We start from the raw sequence: 19,244 nt of genomic DNA, 5'->3' as shown, positions 1-19,244 counted from the left end.
ACGATATAATATCAAATTAACCGATGAAAATGCCGTTTTAACAATCTTTGCACGTGCACGTACCGTGCGTGTAACAACCCTCGTTACCATGGTTACTTGCAATCTTTTGAGGAGGAGGAGAAGGAGGAGGAGGACTGGGGAGGATGACTCAGGAGGAGGATGAGGAGGACTCAGGAGGAGGACGACTATGAGGAGGACTGAGGAGAACTAATTGAAGATTGGTGATTGAAGATTGGTGAGCCGCGCGCAAAAATTAAATGTCAAGTTTAAATTCAAAAATATGAACTTAGTTATATTTCTAAAATTGAAAAGTCATTTGAGAATGTTCTCACTTAAGATATCAAAAAGAAAAACAAATATAATTAAATAATTATTTTGTACTTAACAAGTTTCATTTTATTTTACTTAAATTTTTTCGCTTGCTCTAACCAAAGCCATTTCGCTTAAGCGCGTCACGCAGTACGCGTATACACATAGCTATGTGAATTTGTTACCGTAAAGCTTGATAAAATGTTTTATTTTAAAATCTTTCAATCATTTATAACTATTTTGTTGACTTTTGAAACAACCGGCGGAGCTTATTAAAATAAATTATACCTGCTTGAAAATTAAATTTTTAAATTGTACAGTGAGCCAAACGCAAAATTGGAATTTCAAAATGAATTAAATTATACTTTAAGTACTAATTAATTATTTATTTATTTGCTTTTGTTTTTAACATCTTATGTATAAAAAGTTTCAAACGACTTATCAATTTTAAAAAATATAATTTAATCCATAGTTATGAATTTAAACTTAACATTTAATTTTTGCGCGCGGCTCACCAATATTCAATCGTTTAGGAATCGAGCGCTAACCTCCAAGCCATACATTATACCTGGAGATCAGCTGCAGTGGTATACGGAATTTTTATTGTTGTCTGTCATGTTCCTAATCGAGAAGCGAGGTTTGTGTGCAATTGCCTTGTATTCTCGACCACCGGAGGTATGGGCCCACAAGCTACCATGTTCTTTAAACGAGTAGCAACACTTCTGGCAGCCAAGACCAGCCAGGACAAAAGCCTTATTATGGCAAATCTATGATTTACCAGATAACATTAAAAGTAAAGTTAAAATATTTGCTGATGATCTTAAGCTTATAGCTAATGCCTCCGAGCATGAAACTATAGTTAATGATCTGAACGAACTAGAGATGTGGGAGAGTAAATGGCTTTTAAAGTTTAATCCTACTAAGTGTTCGGTAATGCATTTAGATGTTAACGATAACCCAAGTTATTCTCTTAATGGAGTTACATTGGCAGAATCTGTACAGGAAAAAGACTTGGGAGTTATAACCCATAACTCTCTGCTATGGAATGAACAGATAAAGGCTTCAATATCTAAAGCCAACAGAATGATATGTTGGATTGTTAGAAATCTGATTATCAGGGAAAAATCTGTGATGATATCCATTTACAAAGCTTTGATAAGACCCCAAATTTTTAAAATTATTATATTATATATACAATCACCAAAAGAATATTACCTCAAGTTAACTTCTAGTTAACTGATTCGTGGTTTAAGCTCTTATTTTATTTATGATTAAAGGAATTATTATAAAACAGGATCTTACCGACAAAAATTAAAAATACCTTAATGCGGTAAACTGTAACCTTGAAAAAGATTTTCCCAACATCTCTTGCATGCAGCTATATCTCTAATTTCGTTCAATTCATGAGAGTTGTCCATTTGCAAATTTCTACTACTTAAATCACTTCTTAAAACCGATTAAAGGAATGTAAAATAAAACTTATTGCTTGCTTCATTTAATTTATTTGAATTTTTGTAGATAAAGTTGTTGTTAATGACTTATTAATATTGGTGGTAAGATATTTATATTTTTCCATTTAGTGATTTGATACTTGAGTTTTAATACTTTCAACACTAATTACAGGATGTTCTGTATACAACGTTATCCCTAAAGTTATATTTAACCAACTTAACTTTTCGAAATGAGTAATTTCGTTGTTGTGAACTGGGGTCAGGAGGGTAAGAAGTCAACAGGAGTTTCGATAGTGAACAAAGAAGATGTGAGTATTAAATAATATTTCAATTACTTACACAGCTTTCAATTGTCCTCCATGCTTTAGAGGTTTAATAACAATTTACACATTAGTGCCAACCTTTAACTGGCAATAACTTGGGCTTGGAATATTATATATCATTTCGCTGTTGTCATTTTACTCTGAAATCGTCCTACTTTTATACTTCTCCTAAATTTTTACCCTGTTAATACCAACCTGACGAAATGTCAAGGTTGGTATCTATGTAAAGTTTCTAATAATTTAATGGTTATCTTCATGCCCATTCACTTTATGTTGTTTATAACTGAAATAATACTTTATGTTCTTTATGCAGTTACAAAGTAGAGCAGCTGTTGGACAGATGGTTCAAGTAAAGTACAATACAAAAACTTTTCCAGCTAGAGTTATTGCTTTTGCAGCTGGTGAGTATAATTTATGTAAAAAATTACCTGTCATTACTCATTAGAACTACCTTAAGAGACATATTTATGTTCGACATAATTACGGTCGCGGTGAGAACGAAAATATGGGATTTGTTTAGAGAGACATTTTTGATTTTGTACCCCAAATTAAATCATGGTATATTGGGATTTAAAAAATACATATTGCATGAATTAATCACGGAAATGGAAAAATTGTGTATGAGGGTAAGGACGCAATTGCTAACAATACTTCTTTGTGCCTGTTGACTACAAAAATTGACATTTTGAGTAGTTTCTCCAGACGGTTTCAAGTGGATTATTTACTAGGTTATGTTCAAACCAGCCCAACATTTTTGTTTTTGTGTCAGTTGCGCTACCAGGTTGCAGAGTAGGTTCAATATTTAAATGACATACACATTTACTAATCACTGATACCAGAAGAATCCAACTCCAATCTAGTTGCAGAGGCTATGCACCACAGTTCAGTTACCAAGTACAAAGTATTGAGTAGTTGATAGTAAATCGATAAAGTCATAATCAAGCAAAATGAAAATGATTCGGGGAAAAATAATGATGGTGAATTAAATTTTGGTATTGCGAAAATATGGTGTTTTTTCGAAAAAACACAGACTTTCGTACCATTTAAATATGTCTCGTAAGGTATGTAGACAGAACATACTGCATCATACGTATCATCTAGCTAGGGCGTTATTTTGAATAAATACCATATTAAGATTAATTAAAGTTAAATTTAAACAATTAATATATTATATTATCTTAAAGTAACAGTTTTGTTATTCAAAAAGTATACCTTATCCCTTATCGAATTCTCCAGACGAGGCCATCGCTGAAGTTAGATTGAGGGAGTACTGTGCGAAGGGTCCAGATAATAATATTTCCATCCAGAACAAGGTAAACTATTTACCGCTTTTCTTTTAAATTTAAAACTATAATTTTCTCGTATTACTTCAGGATTGGAAGGAGATGAGAAACCATGTGGGCATATTGAATACATACATTTTGTTAGTTAGCACATCAACCCAAACCATTCATCATCTAAACTGTAATGTTCATTATCGGGCTAAAATACATAATAAGGATTTGAATCAGTAAGGATGTTTACAATATACAAATATACATCCTATGATATAGTGCACGATTATAGTCATGCGTTATTTTTACTACTATATTATTATATTATTTATGATACAGGGCCAGGGGGGGGGGGGGGGAGCAGTCAGTTTACACAGGTCGACTTAAAAGCTTGGTCAACAAGTGCCTGATTGGGATGATCTATTTCTGGAATTATGAGCTATTATCACCCATTCGAAAAATATATCGAATCAAAGAATATTTGTGTTCATTTTTTACGAATGAAGGTTAATTTCGCATTTAAATTTGATATATTATTAAATCGGATCAAGCCAAATTTTGATGGACTGAATTTGATAAGGTTTTAGATAGGTAGAAACACAACATATATCCAATTCATATCAACCAAGCACACTCCACCCCTCCCCATCCCCCCCCCCCCCCCCACTTTAAGTAGCATGTATCTGCATAATACAGTGATATTATAATAAATAATAAATAATAAAATTTGGTAGCTTAAACACAAACTCTAAGCCCAGTGGATAAACCACAAAACTTATGCTCTATTGTGTGAAACAAAGATACTAGATCAAGATGACCATCAAGGAGTGTATGCATAGGACATAAAAAGTATATGTTTCTACAGGTCCAGAAAAGAAAAGCAATCCCGGCCGCTGAGGATCCGGATGTAATAGTAAGTGTCAGCTGAAAGAATTAAAATTCAGTCGTGACAACCTAATTAACAAGCTAATTCATGATTTCTTACTGATTGGGACGCTAATTAATGTTCAAATCTCACATCATACCTATTTTAATCCAACAGACATGCGGGAAAAGTAAGAAGACGAAGGCCCCCACCACCAAGGCTTTTCCTGTAAGATTTTTTTTCATATAAATTAGATTAGACATAATATCATGTCATAAACTAAGTATTGTTCGTAGAAAAACAGAGGAAGATATTATTGTAATTATCGACCGAAAATATTGAACTATTCAAATTTATTGTAGACATTAGAAACGACATTAGAAACGTTCCTTACAACGGTTGCTGTTGTGCTGTTATTGCTGTTATGATCCACCAAATATATACATATCTATCGCGTGATAAAGCTATTATAATAATAACTACTTGCAGGAGGAAAAGACTCCAGCAAAGAAAGTGGTAAGTGTTTTTAATCGTTTTTAATCATAAATAAAAATTTGGAAAATAGCTCATCTGAAAAAGGAAAGAGCACTAAAAGACTCAAAAGATAGACTTAAGTGTTTTAATAAATATTGGCTAGATCTATTTTTACGGACTAGCCTCTGATGTGGAAAGTAGGAATTGATCACCCTGCAATATAGGAATGTAGTGCTACGTGCGTGTGCGGGGATGCAAATATCGACATTCATTAGATCTGTAAAGAGGAGAAATATATTTATCTGTAATACTCATCATTCACACTACACATTCATCACCCACCAGTTACACAACTATTTCATCAGATACACACACCCAAACCCTGGCCTCGGTAAGTTTTCACTATTACTGAGGTAGTAACACACCACCCAATTCATATCCATCATGTACGAAAGACAGCTAGAACACAGTCACTCATTTACACAACATATCCAATTCATATCAACCAAGCACACTCCACCCCCCCCCCCCCCCCCCCCCCCACTTTAAGTAGCATGTATCTGCATAATACAGTGATATTATATGTTTCTACAGGTCCAGAAAAGAAAAGCAATCCCGGCTGAGAAAGTGAAGGTAAGTGTCGGCTGAAAGAATTAAAATTCAGTCGTGATAAAATTTGGTAGCTTAAACACAAACTCTAAGCCCAGTGGATAAACCACAAAACTTATGCTCTATTGTGTGAAACAAAGATACTAGATCAAGATGACTATCAAGGAGTGTATGCATAGGACATAAAAAGTATATGTTTCTACAGGTCCAGAAAAGAAAAGCAATCCCGGCCGCTGAGGATCCGGATGTAATGGTAAGTGTCAGCTGAAAGAATTAAAATTCAGTCGTGACAACCTAATTAACAATTCATGATTTCTTACTGATTGGGACGCTAATTAATGTTCAAATCTCACATCATACCTATTTTAATCCAACAGACATGCGGGAAAAGGAAGAAGACGAAGGCCCCCACCACCAAGGCATTTCCTGTAAGATTTTTTTATATAAATTAGATTAGATAATATTACATATTATATTACTACAGTGATATGAAGCAGCTGAAAACAAATCACGGTAATCATTGGCTAAAAGTATTTAACTTCTAGCTATTCAAATTTAGTCAATGACAAAGTAGCAAAGGTCATGTCAAGAAAGGCAACCTTCTGATTTTCTGATTCTCGATTTTATTACGTAACTTCTTGCGTTTCAGGAGAACGAGTTACCATCTCATATAGCTGAGATGGCTCTAGATATAGAGGATGAGCATCGCCAGGTAAACCTTTAAACCTTGTTATTAAACTGCATCGATTTTGAAGTATAGTCCCTTCAAAATCGATATGACCCTAATACATGGTAACTAATCTATATTATATCTCAAATTCTACATCCGGTACGGCTCTGCACACATGATATCACTCTCTGCCATGAAACATGGCTAACCTTTTAAACTATGATTTAAAACCTAAACTGAAACTAAAACTCAGCTGGGCTCTCCTGTGTCACCAAACTAGACCAATAAGCAATTTTAGATAATTACATTTTTCTATATTTGTATAATAAGTATATTGACGTAGTGGATGGTTGAGGGGGTCTCAAGCACAGGTCACTCTCAAATCCTAAAGATAAGCAGTGGCCTTCGGCACTTGAAACCTCTTCAAGCCTCCCCTGATTTATTTATTGATTGTGCCGTAAAAATAAATATTTGTTTTATTAAATACTTTACTCGGGAATATTATGACTGGGATAAAGTGATGGGTTTTGGAACATTCCGCCATATTTTTCCCGGTCATTAATTTTCCCAGTCATAAATTAACCCGCTATAATATTCCCGAGTAAGGTATTTGTTTTATTGATATTTTGTAATTTTTTGTAGGGAAAGAACTTGTATTTCATATTTATAATGACATGTAACCATCTTCCCGTGATAAAGCTTTAAAATACTCGCAGAAGCAGCCGACTACTCCTCAACCAACACGTCCAGTGCTAGCGGTAAGTTGTCATGTTAAAGTTGAATAATGAACATAAGAACAAATGATCAAAACACATCAGTCAAAATCTATATACTTACTGAGTTTGGTGTTACTTGGCCATGAGAAAAGCTGGAAATGACCGTCAAATTGTATAGTGGGTTCACCCTGATTTCTTGTGAAACTTGGTTTCGAGATAGCAGTTGACTAACAAATTAGGACCGATGACCGAACTTTTGAGGGGGTACCATCTAAAATTTGCGCGGCATTTTTGAGAATTTGGCCGCCAAATATTTTTAAAGGGCTAACTATAACAAAATTATATTAAACCCTAAGGTCGAAATACGATTATACGTTGATTCTGAAAATGTCATGTAAAAATAATGAAACCCTATTAAGTTGTATTGTTTTGAGCGAAGTCAGTTTTGCAAATATCGCGAACTGAGATATGGAAGATTTTGTTCATTTTTTTCATTTGAACACAGAATCCACAGTTAGGTAGATAATGAGCTGATAATAATAGAGAATGTGTAGTTAAGGCTTACCTAAGTTCATATAAAGTAAGTTTCATTCAGAATATTGATATTTAACTAATTTATGGGCCAAAATCGATTAAATTTGGTGCGTATGCCCAAATATGGGCATATGGTTTTTGGCTCATAAATCAGTCATTTTTTGTCCAATCTCGATGAAAATTCATATACGAGTTCATACCGCTAGCTACAAGTAGAGCACCTAAGTTTAAGAGCAATAGTGCTTGATTTTTAAATGGTATGGATGTGTTTGTTCAGACCACATAGTACCGTGCAGTTTTCTATTTATGTCTGTTGTAACCACAGATTTTCTATATTGTTCCTTATATTACACATGTCTTCACAGGATCATTTTCACATCACACCACCTGCACCTCCACCACTTGCACCCACTCACTCGCCTGGCTATCCAATGTACCCTGGCCCTATGCACATGCAGATGATGCAGATGATGGGAGGTTATAACAATATCACAGGAATGCAGACGATGCTTCAGCAACAGCAGCAAGGTAAATCAACGTTTGTCGTGGGTTGGTTGACAAAATAGATAAATGTTTTCAAAATTGAGTTATTAGGAACTCAAAACCCAAAGATTCAGTTCAAGCCATCTAAAGCGACTCATGAATATGTATAATGTAAGAACTTATTTCTATGAAGTATGGGTTTTACGAGAAATTTATTATCTATAATGTTACTTATTTCTCTTTGAAATAGCATTCATATAAATACGAAAGAATATTGACCCCCCCACAATGGACCCCACGACAAGTGACCTCCCGACAATTAACCCCCCGATAATTGACCCCCGACAATTGACCCCCGACAATTGACCCCCGACAATTGACCCCCGACAATTGACTGCTCACAATCGACACCCGACAATTGACACCCGATGATTGACCCCCACAATTGACCCCCGACAATGCCTCGGGTGCCTCACAATCGACACCCGACAATTGACACCCGATGATTGACCCCCGACAATGCCCCCCCCCCCCCCAATATAATTTAATACAATTAACCCTTACCCAAACCCTAACCCTAAACCCTAACTCGATCGATTGACCCCATTGTAATTACATAAGGGGTCAATTGTTGCGTTACCTTACCAGCCGATACATTATCAAGTTTTTTATCTGAACTGCCCAAATATTTCTGATTTTTTTAAGATATTGCCGAGCTTAAAGCAAAGGTGGAGAAACAAGGAGAAGGTATGGCAGTCCTCCGTGCTACCTGTGCCAACTTAAGAATGCAGCTCAACAAACAAGCTGGCCCTGGGTTACGTACACGTAAGTCTAGCGCTGTAGTAAGTGACAAGTATCCCGGGGGGGGGGATCATACATGGTACTAACTGGTGGGTCTACTGCCCATTTTCCAGAAAAACAGTTAGTACATGGTACTAAGGGGTTCATTTTTTGGGTGTCCAACCCCAAAAAAAACCATTTTACCATTTTACCTCAAATTTCAATTTTGGGAATGGATTTTGATCCCCCTGGCCCCCCTCCCCGGCCCCCTCCCCCCCCCCCCCCCCCCCCCCCCCCCCCCCCCCCCCCCCCGAGTATCCAAGGTTAAAAATAGACGTTAGGTGAACATTTTCTGCGTAATCACCTAATTAGTTTCAAACTGTCGTGTGACTTAAAATTTCTACAAATCAGCCAGTTAAACTAAATCGTTTTATTTAGCTATCAACTGATCATTCAATATTCATCAGGACTAGAAGAACCAGCTGTTACAGTAATTCATAGAGTCAGAGAGGATAGGAAGGACATAGAGTTAGTAGCGAGTGAGGAGAATTTAGTGAAGGAGATGGTAGGAGATTTGAGGGGAGTAGGTTTAGTAAAGTTGAGTGAGTTATATAAGATGATAGAGGTATTATTGGCAAGGCACGTCCTGCCAGAGATTCAGAGCTGTTTGGGAGTATCGAATCTGGGAGGGCAGGATGTGCAAGATAACTGCCTAGAGGATAACATCACAGACTCGATAGTAAAAGCGTTACATCTGCACGTCGGAACGCCACAGAAGGTCACCCGGCGGTGGTTGAGGCAAAAGCTGAAGAGGAAAATGAGGGATATTAGTAAAACTAAGACTCCCGAACAGTATGACGAATGGTGCGAGCGAACCTTGAGTTCGTACGATTCTGACCACACACCAGGTCCTAGTAGTGTGTTAGACACTATGGTCAGTTATTTTTAAATTTTTTAAAGCTGATGGTAGGTGGTAAACGATCGTCGTAACGAGGCATAATTTTGTTAAAATTTGCGATATGTTTTTTTATCCGAAGAGCCAAATTCACGAAATTCACGAAATCCTCACACCAGGCATCTGTTCAGAGTTTACAACTCTTGCTTATAGTCCAGTAGACTCTCTTTTACAGTTTCGACAGCTTTTCTAAAGCATATCAACTTAACATTACTATACAGTGCATTTTCTGCGACAAAATCAACAAATTCGACGTGTCCTATATTATTGCAATTATATACACGGACATTTGTAAGCAATCCTTATTTTATGTTATCGTTCGGAAAAATTATTTGTACAAAGATACCAACAGTTTCCATGGCTGTATCATTTCAATACAATTTATCATGAGTCTTTGAAAACAGTCCAACGCTGAGCCCAAATTTTAGCAAAATAACACTGTTTTTTTCGGACACTTTTTTTGATTCAGGTGGTTTTTTATCACGATATCCCAACAATGCAAGTTTTCCCAGAATTATGGCAGTGTCTTATAATCTCATCATGGCTAGACTATGATACCAAAAGTTTTTAAATCCGAGAAACTTAACAATTTTTGTTTACCACCCACTGCTAATTGCGGCGTTACATATCACACATATTGTATGACGCCTGTCAACTGCAGGTATATTTTGTCAAACCTGCCAATTGCAGTGTTTGTATTGTATGACGCCTGTCAACTACAGGTATATTTTATCAAACCTGCCAATTGCAGTGTTTGTATTGTATGACGCCTGCCAACTGCAGGTATATTTTATTTAAACCTGCCAATTGCAGTGTTTATATTGTATGACGCCTGTCAACTGCAGGTATATTTTATTATTTTATTTATGCTTGTATTTTCATTTGTGTCATCACTTCCCTTCATTCATCTAATTGTGGCATGCTGAAACACTACTCATCAACTTATTATTATATACTTTATGTTTTGATTCCTTACAAGGGTACTCTATTAACATTTTTTGACTGATTTGAATGTCCTGCACAGCAGATCGAAGCATCTCCAAATGATTTACTATTGCTGTGTGAATTTGATTCTAATTCTAATTCTAATAACACTATTTTCCAGCACAATGGACATGATTCCGCAACCCGGACTGGAATACCCTAAGTTCGATCCAGCATCGCTCAGGGTATGCAAGATTTGTACTATGAGCACCACGGAGAATGTCCTCGAATTGCACGATGGCTGCTGTATGAATCGGGAGTGTAGGAAGGAGAATGATAGCAACAAAAAAAATCAAATGCGGTTGCTAAGGAAACGTACGGATGATATGAAAGCAGAAGCGCTGAAGAAGTTTGGCGTATCTAAACAAAGAGCGGCAGACCCGACCATGGTTCGATCCTGGAGCCAGCCAGCCTCCAGCCTCCAGCCACCATCGAACATGTCTAAGGTTCAGAGTCAAAACTGGAGAAGAAATCACCATCCGACTCCACCGTCAACTCCTCGAGAGGAAGCCCCTAAATCCTCCTCATCCTCCTCCTACCCATCTGCATCAGCAGGTCTCTCCTTGGTAGCAGTAACCTACTCCTCAACTCGTGCCTGCTCCTCCTCCTCCTACCCAGCAGCAGCTCACTCCTCCGCAGCAGCTCCCTCCTCCGCAGCAGCTCCCTCCTCCGCAGCAGCTCACTCCTCCGCAGCAGCTCCCTCCTCCGCAGCAGCAGCTCTCTCCTCATCTGATCCAGCCTGCCCCTCCTCCTCCTCCTCCTACATATCAGAAGCCCCCTCCTCCGCAACAGCTCGCACCTGGGCAGCAGTAGCCTCCTCTGGTCTTCCCTGCTCCTCCTCCTCCTACCCAGCAGCAGCTCACTCCTCCGCAGCAGCTCCGCCCTCCGCAGCAGCTCCCTCCTCCGCAGCAGCAGCTCTCTTCTCATCTGATCCAGCCTGCCCCTCCTCCTCCTCCTCCTACATATCAGAAGCCCCCTCCTCCGCAACAGCTCGCACCTGGGCAGCAGTAGCCTCCTCTGGTCTTCCCTGCTCCTCCTCCTCCTACCCAGCAGCAGCTCACTCCTCCGCAGCAGCTCCCTCCTCCGCAGCAGCTCCCTCCTCCGCAGCAGCAGCTCCCTCCTCATCTGCTCCATCCTCCGCAAAAACCCCCTCCTCTACTCCCTCCTCCGCAGAAGCCCCCTCTTCCTCTACTCCCTCCTCCGCAGAAGCCCTCTCCTCCTCTACTCCCTCCTCCGCAGAAGCCCCCTCCTCCTCTACTCCCTCCTCCGCAGAAGCCCTCTCCTCCTCTACTCCCTCCTCCGCAGAAGCCCCCTCCTCCTCTACTCCCTCCTCCGCAGAAGCCCTCTCCTCCTCTACTCCCTCCTCCGCAGAAGCCCCCTCCTCCTCTACTCCCTCCTCCGCAGAAACCCCCTCCTCCTCTACTCCCTCCTCCGCAGAAGCCCTCTCCTCCTCTACTCCCTCCTCCGCAGAAATCCTCTCCTCCGCAGCAGCTCCATCCTTCTCTGCTCCAGCCTGCTCCTACTCCTCCTACACATCAAAAGCTTCCTCCTGGGTAGCAGCTTCCTCCTTCTCTGCCCCAGCCTCCTCTTCTGGTCCAGTCCCCTACTCATACATAGCTCCCCCCTACCCATCAGCAGCAGCCACATCCTCTTTCACAGCCTGTCCTCGACCTCCTCATCATCCTGTTATGTACTCTACTCCACCTCCTAACCCTCAGCAGCAGTTCCTCCCTTTTCCTCAGCTCCCGTGCGCTCCACAGCCCCCGACTCCACTGGCTGCGCCCCCGACTTTACTGGCTGCGCCACTTACCAACTCTCCTCTTGACCCAAACTATTTCCCGAGGAATTTTATTCCTATGGTTTCGGTTCTCACAAGGCTTCCATCTCCTCCAGGCAAATTTTCTTCTACCCAGTTTGCGGACTTCAAATTCTTCAATAGTGCCCAAACTGTAGCAGCTGGCGATGTTGCGTGGTTTTACTGTGTTCGGGTGATGCAGATCGCTGTGATTCAAGGAGAGTCGCCCATATATCAGGCGATTTTGCGGCAGGCCTTTTCAAATGTCTCCAAGTCGGCCAGCACACTCTACCTGAGTCTACAGAGGTCACTTCATGCTCGCTACAAAGCAGCACGTAGGGAGACCATGACGAAGGATTGGATACGTGTTGTCCCGAGCATCTTGAATGGTCGGCCCTTGCTTCTGCCTGCTCGTAGCGTGGTGGTCCGTAAGCACCTGAGCACAGTAGAGAGGTGCAATACCCTGGCTGTTAAGAGCAGACTGGGCCCGCTTGAGAAATATATTGCTGAGGTTACATCTCTGAATGCAGCACCGATAACAGGCCAAACTATCATGGATATAATGATAGGACTTTCTTATCTGTGCCACATGAAGAATAACCTCAGGTAGTATTGTTTATTGTTATGAAGGCCCTCAATATCCTATTGGTCTAAGTCATAACCTCATTCTATATCCAATTGCAGTGGCCTATTAGTATCAGGGACAAAAGAAAATCGCTGCATGTACGGAATCGCGATTTTCCCCATTATTTGCGACAAATTTTATGTATATACTGGAAAGCCCGTGATCACAGGGAGGGAGGTAATAGTATTCTTTGGTAGTCAGTTTTATAGCATCAAAAAATATCTGTCACAACCGAGTAAATAGCCCATTAAAATGTAGCTCGCACTAAACACAACGTAATTACCACAAAATGACGTTAAAACAATCTTTGCACGTGCACGTACACATTTCAACACCGTTACCATGGTTACTTTGCAACAACCTATTTCTCGTCTAATTTGCACGTGGGCGTTCGTACAGAAATAATTCTTTGAATTATAATATAGATAGAAATATAACTCGCACTGAACACATATTAACAAAAAACCGATCAAAATAATCGCGAAATCCTTTTGTCCCTGATTTAGTGTATAACGCCTGTCAACTGCAGGTATATTTTGTCAAACCTGCCAATTGCAGTGTTTGTATTGTATGACGCCTGTCAACTGCAGGTATATTTTGTCAAACCTGCCAATTGCAGTGTTTGTATTGTATGACGCCTGTCAACTGCAGGTATATTTTGTCAAACCTGCCAATTGCAGTGTTTGTATTGTATGACGCCTGTCAACTGCAGGTACATTTTATTTAAACCTGCCAATTGCAGGTATGTTTTTATCATTTTGTTTATCCATACCTGGCATAGTATTTTCATTTGCGTAATCACTTCCCTTCACTCAACTAATTGTGGTATGCTAAATTATATTACCTAAATATTTTTCACTGTCCGTGATCATTTATTTTCCGCTGTTATATGCAAGTCTCCTTTTACCAAATTTGGAGCGTAAATATTTAATATTATCTTCCTCAGTGGTAGTAAGATGACACAAACGTTCTGTCCACCTGTCCACGGAAATCCACAGAAATCAGCTCTCATTGTTCACCACATCATACGCCACTCACTTCATAAGCTCTCACGTATGTATGTTGTGTTAAATCAGTTGCAGAATTAAAATGTAATTCCAAATACCTGCGTCAGCAAGCTTACACATAAGTCCATGACCATTAAACAGAAATCACATTTAAATCTCTTCCGATGTTATTCAAACCTATAAATAAAATGAAGGGTACTAGTAAATATGTTAAAAAGTCAGCATAACTAAGCAGTGTATCTTAATAACTTAATAAGAATTAACCCAACTCTTTGTATAGACTGAATAATAAATAGCAATTGTATACTCCTAGATAGAAGATATGACCGTATTTTACCTAGGTACCCAACGACAAGAGAAGAAGTTCGACTTAAACCATGTGGTGGTGGGAATGGAGTAAGACTATCCGACTGTGAAAGACAGTAGAGTACATCGTGGTGAGATTCTTCCATCTAAATATTTTGAACTCGGCAGTACCTAGATAGAGCGACCCCTGTTCGCGAACAATTGTCACAAACACCTCAACACCTGTTGCTTGATTAAGGGGATACTGTTATTATGCAGTAATATGATCTGGTAGACAGGTGTTCGTGGACAGTAATTCGCGGACAGTTGTTCGTGGACAGGGGTCGGGCTATCTAGATACTGCCTTGAACTCGCTACGAGCTACGAGCTCAATCAATCGTAACTAGGTAGCGCAAACCTAGTGACAGGCTCTGCACGCCACCGTAGCTTGGAGCTCGTTGCGAGCTATGCACGCCACTAGTAACCATGGTTCGTTACTTTTTGATTGCAAGTTAATAGCAGTACCCTATAGCAGTAACAAAGCATGTTGTTGTGCCATCAACTTGATCAATGGTGTCATTTACGAAAGCTTCTTGAATGTTTGTTTCAACTTGTCTTCACACAGGTCCGTAGTCGCGGCTTTGTTTCAACACAACACAGCAACTGGTTAACAAATAACAATTATGTATCAATCCACGACGTCGTTTAATATTACCATCTCGAAGTTATACAAGAAGAATTACCATCTCGAAGTTATACAAGAAGAATGACATGAACTAGTTTTTGTAACTTGTACAGCTCTGGTAAGAGCTTTTCTTTTCAGATATTTGTGCTCTGTCAGATCAATTGTTGAATCTGATGATTTTAGTGACGGCTTCAGTATGAATCGGCACGTTGCAAAATATTTGTTCAAAATATTTGACTTTGCCTTTACGACCGCTTCAATAGTCTCAGAAACCGAATTCCAAATTTGAATGACATATTATTTGACATTTGCATTAAAACTTAAGCGTAAAACCTGCTTGTAGAACTTTTAAACCAATGTTCTTCTCTCCTCCCACCAATTAAGACTTAAGATCATCCTTTCTGCAAAAAAGCTGTATATTTATACAAATAACTTCGTTAAATAAGATTCTTTCTTTCAAGCCTGAAGCTGAGTTTGCTGTGACTTTCATGAAGAAAGCAACACTTTCTTCTTTTCCATGGAAAGTAATGGCTTTTACCATACATGAATATAATCTCAAATAATCTCAAAATAATGTCCGATTTAATCCATTCATCGTTGGCGAGATGCTATTTATTAGCAGATGGATTCCCGTAAAGTTTTCTTCACTATTGAAGTAGTCAAACTCAGAAAAGGTGGACAATATCAAGGCATCGCACAGTTGGGAGAGAACACCTGAAACATAGCACCATTATTATATAAAAATAGTTTTACTTTTTTTGAATAACGGTTGTTCCAGCTCGGAAAACTTCAAACCTTTTTAACTTGAAGGCTTTTTCAACAAATACTTTGGTTTTAACACAGTAATTATATACTGTCTACTACCATTCGTTTACTATCCGGTCAAGGCGTTATTGTTCAGTTCATGCAGTATTTTAATACTTTCAACACTACAGTACTATATAATAACAAATAATTTGAGATCATGAATTCGATGTAGTTACATTGAAACGTCGAGTAAACTCCTTTCCCTAATAAGAGCATTTTTACTTGTTGCATGAACCGGGATAAAGATAATTTTACACAGAATACATTACAACAATGCGACTCATAAACATTAAACAATAGTCCAATCCGGATTTTACATGGTAATTCAATATTATATATGAAATGTGCGGTCTAAATCAATGCCAGTTCCATCCAGACGCTATTCCTACACAGTGCCTGGAGCATGATGGGTAACCTGTGTGTCCACAGTGTCCTCAACAGGTAATATTTGCTAGTTTAATCTAATTTTGTTGAAGAGCAGTTTAATCATCCTAAATTATGGAGATGGTTGTTTTACCAAGTTTTTATTTCAAGAATTTTTCACACGCTATCAGCAAAATGTCGGAATATTGTAATCCCACCACCTACCAGGTACGGTAAAACACTCGACTTGGTTTGTGACCAGATTGACGATTGTAGGAAACTGAACAGAACATCGCCACAGATCTTATACCCATGAAATCAGAGTTGCAAAAGGAGTTTGGTTATTTTCACGGTGTATTGCAGCAGTTGAGTAACGTTGCCTGTTGGCGCACACTGCGAAAATGCACCCCCCCCCCCCCCCCCCCCCTGTTGGCGCCCCTCCCTAAAATTGAACAAATTAGGTGATTTTAGAGAGTTTAGAGGACACGGTAAAATCTCTAAAAAAGTGTGTTTCTAGAGCAAAACGTACAGTTTTACTAGTATGTTAGTATAGTACCTTAGTTAAGTTTTTCAAAATTGTCCCACATTCAAACGACAAGTTTTCGTAAACTCCCCCCCCCCCCCTCCCCCCCCCCCCCCCCCCCAGTCCGCACAGCGGGGTCAGCGGGGCTCTTCGTTACACCCTTCGTTACGCCACTGTATTGCATGTCAGAGAGCAAGCTTTGTTGGGCACTCTTGATAACGCACAATCAAAAACTACGACTACGGAGCCTCTTTTAATTACAGGTAAAAATATTACTCTGTCAATGTGCTGTCTCTTGTCCTTCATATATTTATATTTGATTTGTCGCTGAATCAACCTTAGTATAGTAGTATCCATTTTGTACTAGAAAAGAATGAGATAACTCATAATTAATCCACCTTTTTATCCAGATTACGAAGTTCTAATCTAAAGAGCCGGAAGACATGATCTTCTTCTGAACGGGTGGTCGCAGCCAACAGCTGACTGAAATTATGATTTTAGGGTTTTTGAAGGACTATTATTTAAAAACAAAAATGAGTTATATATTGGATATTTTTAGAGCCAATACTAAGACTATAACGTACAGTATTTTCATTTTGTTGTAATTTGAGATTCGAAACTCTGTGTACTTCTTTATATAATATAAAGAAATTGTGTATATAACATTCACTTTGAAATTTTGTCGCAATACTAGTGTTTATCGTGTACATTAAATTAAAATCAGCTTATCAACGAGCAAGAATTGCGAAACATGTTGAAGTATTTGAACTTGAAGTATGATACCATCGAACTGAATACGATACAAAATTATCGCCTCAATTGAAAAATTTCACCGATGTCTGTTTAATTCGATTGTCCTCGGAAAGGGTCTTCAAAGAATTTTGCTGGAACACGCTTTATTATAAATATTGAAATGTTAGCGCGGGTGAGGGATCCGCGCGGCGCAAAAAGTAATGTATTAACCTTCCTTTTTTGTCAGAAAGTAAGGTTTATACCTTACTTAAAGTAAGGTATTAAAGTTACTTTGCGCGGCGCAAAAAGTAGCTTTTTAACCTTACTTTTTTGTCAGAAAGTAAGGTTAATACCTTACTTTAAGTAAGGTATTAAAGTTACTTTAAACCCCACTAACCTTACTTAAAGTAAGGTTTATTTTTATGAGGGTAGTACCCGGCATTAGTGCATGATATCGTGCATACCTACTAAAGTGATCCAAACGAACTCGGAATATATCCAAAGATAATCCAAATCCTTTGGTTATTCCACCATGACTGGCTAGTCTTGCAACTGCCTTTGTATATTTCTGATCTGCAAGCACACTATAACTTTTTGAGTTCTGCATTATCATTTGTCTTTTAATAGCAGTTATTAAAATGTGTGATGGAGTGTTACTTACAACTGGAGCAATGTGTGACGTCATAAGTATCACACGCTGTTCTAGGACAGCATCTGTGTAAACTATTTGGTTCAAAACAGAGATGCAGCTTCTGTAAAACTGCGGAAAGAATACTTGTAGAGTCCTTGTTTGTGTGGCTGAAGGTTGCTCGTTCATACTAGCGTATAATGTAAGCACAGTTTTCTTAGGTTTCAAAATATTCGACCAAGATTTGTGGTTTGGCCAACGTAATTTCCTGAGTTGTAAGCCAGGATCCGTTTGAAATTCATTTACTGTTAAGGATTGTTCAATTCTATGGGATCTTCCAATTTCTGCCACTGTAGGTATTTCTTTCCTTGAAAGGTATTGCAAATATGTGAAGATTTTCAATCGAGGAATAAATCTTTGAACCATGATTATAAGAAACTTTATTTGTCTTTTTTCTACCGTAGAATGTTTCCTGTGACTTATCTGTTGAGTCAATTTCGTAGAAACAAAAATGGTGCAGTGCTTGGATACCAGTGAGAGGTCACTTTCTTGATCACAAACCAGATGGGGAACTAATCTAGAGGAAAGAACCCGCTCATGTGAGCTAAAGATACTAAGAGCTGTATTATCTTCCAACACTTTTTTTGAAGTAGCCCCGCCTATAAGGTCATGAGAGTGTATCTTTTGCGACCTTGCTTTTGTTGCGAGCACGGCTAATACTATTTCCACTGAACCAGCCGAAGTTTTTGGAGACATGGTAATTATTTCATGCAACTCATAACCGCTAATGGACCCAACCCACTTGTACTTTGAAACAACTTGAGATAAGCTGCTCATGTGCTCAGTAACCAGTGGCACATTGTGAATAACACCGATTCTAGCTGGTTGATCAAGTTCAAACTTGGGTTTCCGCCAGTTTGGTCTTGAAGCACTAAATAAAGTGGAGTACAGAGTACTGCAAGGCTTTATCTCTGAAAGGAGCTGCTTGATATGTGCCTGGGATTCTTTAGAAAGTCCTGCTGCTGCAAGCACTTTCCTTGGTGTCATGTAAGCTACTTTGGATACAGTGTACGTCGGTTTTATGATGTATTTCCTCCATTTTCTAAACTTCTGTTGGATTGCAGACGATTGAGGAGTAACTAAAAGCAACGGACTATCCACCCTTGCTCCTCCGTGAAGTCTTAGCTGTGATTCTGGTGTGTACACTGCTTTGAGATCCTTTGAAACTCCTTTTTGCATATAACGTTCTCTGAACGCCGCGAGGTGATATCGTCGTATTAAGAGGAACACGAATGTGGAGAGCTCATGGAACCCTGATACAGCTGCCTCATCCCCATTTATTCTAGGTTTCGATATCTTCAACTTAA

The 19,244-nt window shown here is 39.0% G+C and overlaps 2 protein-coding genes across 5 annotated transcripts in view; one reads left to right on the top strand and one right to left on the bottom strand.

Annotated features, from left to right (window-relative positions):
- Positions 1-19,244, bottom strand: part of LOC134823189 (polyunsaturated fatty acid 5-lipoxygenase-like) — a 1,185,970-nt gene that overhangs the window by 517,256 nt on the left and 649,470 nt on the right. The window lies entirely within an intron of this gene.
- Positions 1,903-17,203, top strand: LOC134822970 (uncharacterized). 4 transcript variants are annotated; one of them, XM_063834261.1, is made up of 15 exons: positions 1,903-2,068; positions 2,397-2,484; positions 3,320-3,396; positions 4,223-4,270; positions 4,400-4,450; positions 4,712-4,738; positions 5,291-5,329; positions 5,511-5,558; positions 5,683-5,733; positions 5,955-6,017; positions 6,692-6,733; positions 14,196-16,072; positions 16,223-16,359; positions 16,641-16,780; positions 16,928-17,203. In XM_063834261.1, exons 1-12 carry the CDS (start codon positions 1,991-1,993, stop codon positions 14,226-14,228), a joined length of 645 nt encoding a protein of 214 aa, XP_063690331.1. In that variant the 5' UTR covers positions 1,903-1,990; the 3' UTR covers positions 14,229-16,072; positions 16,223-16,359; positions 16,641-16,780; positions 16,928-17,203. The 4 variants fall into 4 exon arrangements, with proteins under 4 accessions (XP_063690331.1, XP_063690329.1, XP_063690330.1 ...); XM_063834259.1 differs by having other exon boundaries at positions 16,223-16,780; XM_063834260.1 differs by having other exon boundaries at positions 14,196-16,359.

This window comes from Bolinopsis microptera, chromosome 11 (assembly GCF_026151205.1).
Source record: "Bolinopsis microptera isolate Bmic1 chromosome 11, MBARI_Bmic_1.0, whole genome shotgun sequence".
Taxonomy (NCBI): Eukaryota; Metazoa; Ctenophora; class Tentaculata; order Lobata; family Bolinopsidae; genus Bolinopsis; species Bolinopsis microptera.
Note: the sequence above shows the minus strand (reverse complement) of the source record. Positions and strands in the feature narration are given on the sequence as shown.

Bases quoted from the DNA above. Each gene is read 5' to 3' on its own strand.
- LOC134822970 (XM_063834261.1), top strand. From the start codon at position 1,991: ATGAGTAATTTCGTTGTTGTGAACTGGGGTCAGGAGGGTAAGAAGTCA. The intron at 3,397-4,222 runs GTAAACTATTTA...ATGTTTCTACAG, and splicing joins ATATTTCCATCCAGAACAAG to GTCCAGAAAAGAAAAGCAAT. The intron at 5,734-5,954 runs GTAAGATTTTTT...CTTGCGTTTCAG, and splicing joins CCACCACCAAGGCATTTCCT to GAGAACGAGTTACCATCTCA.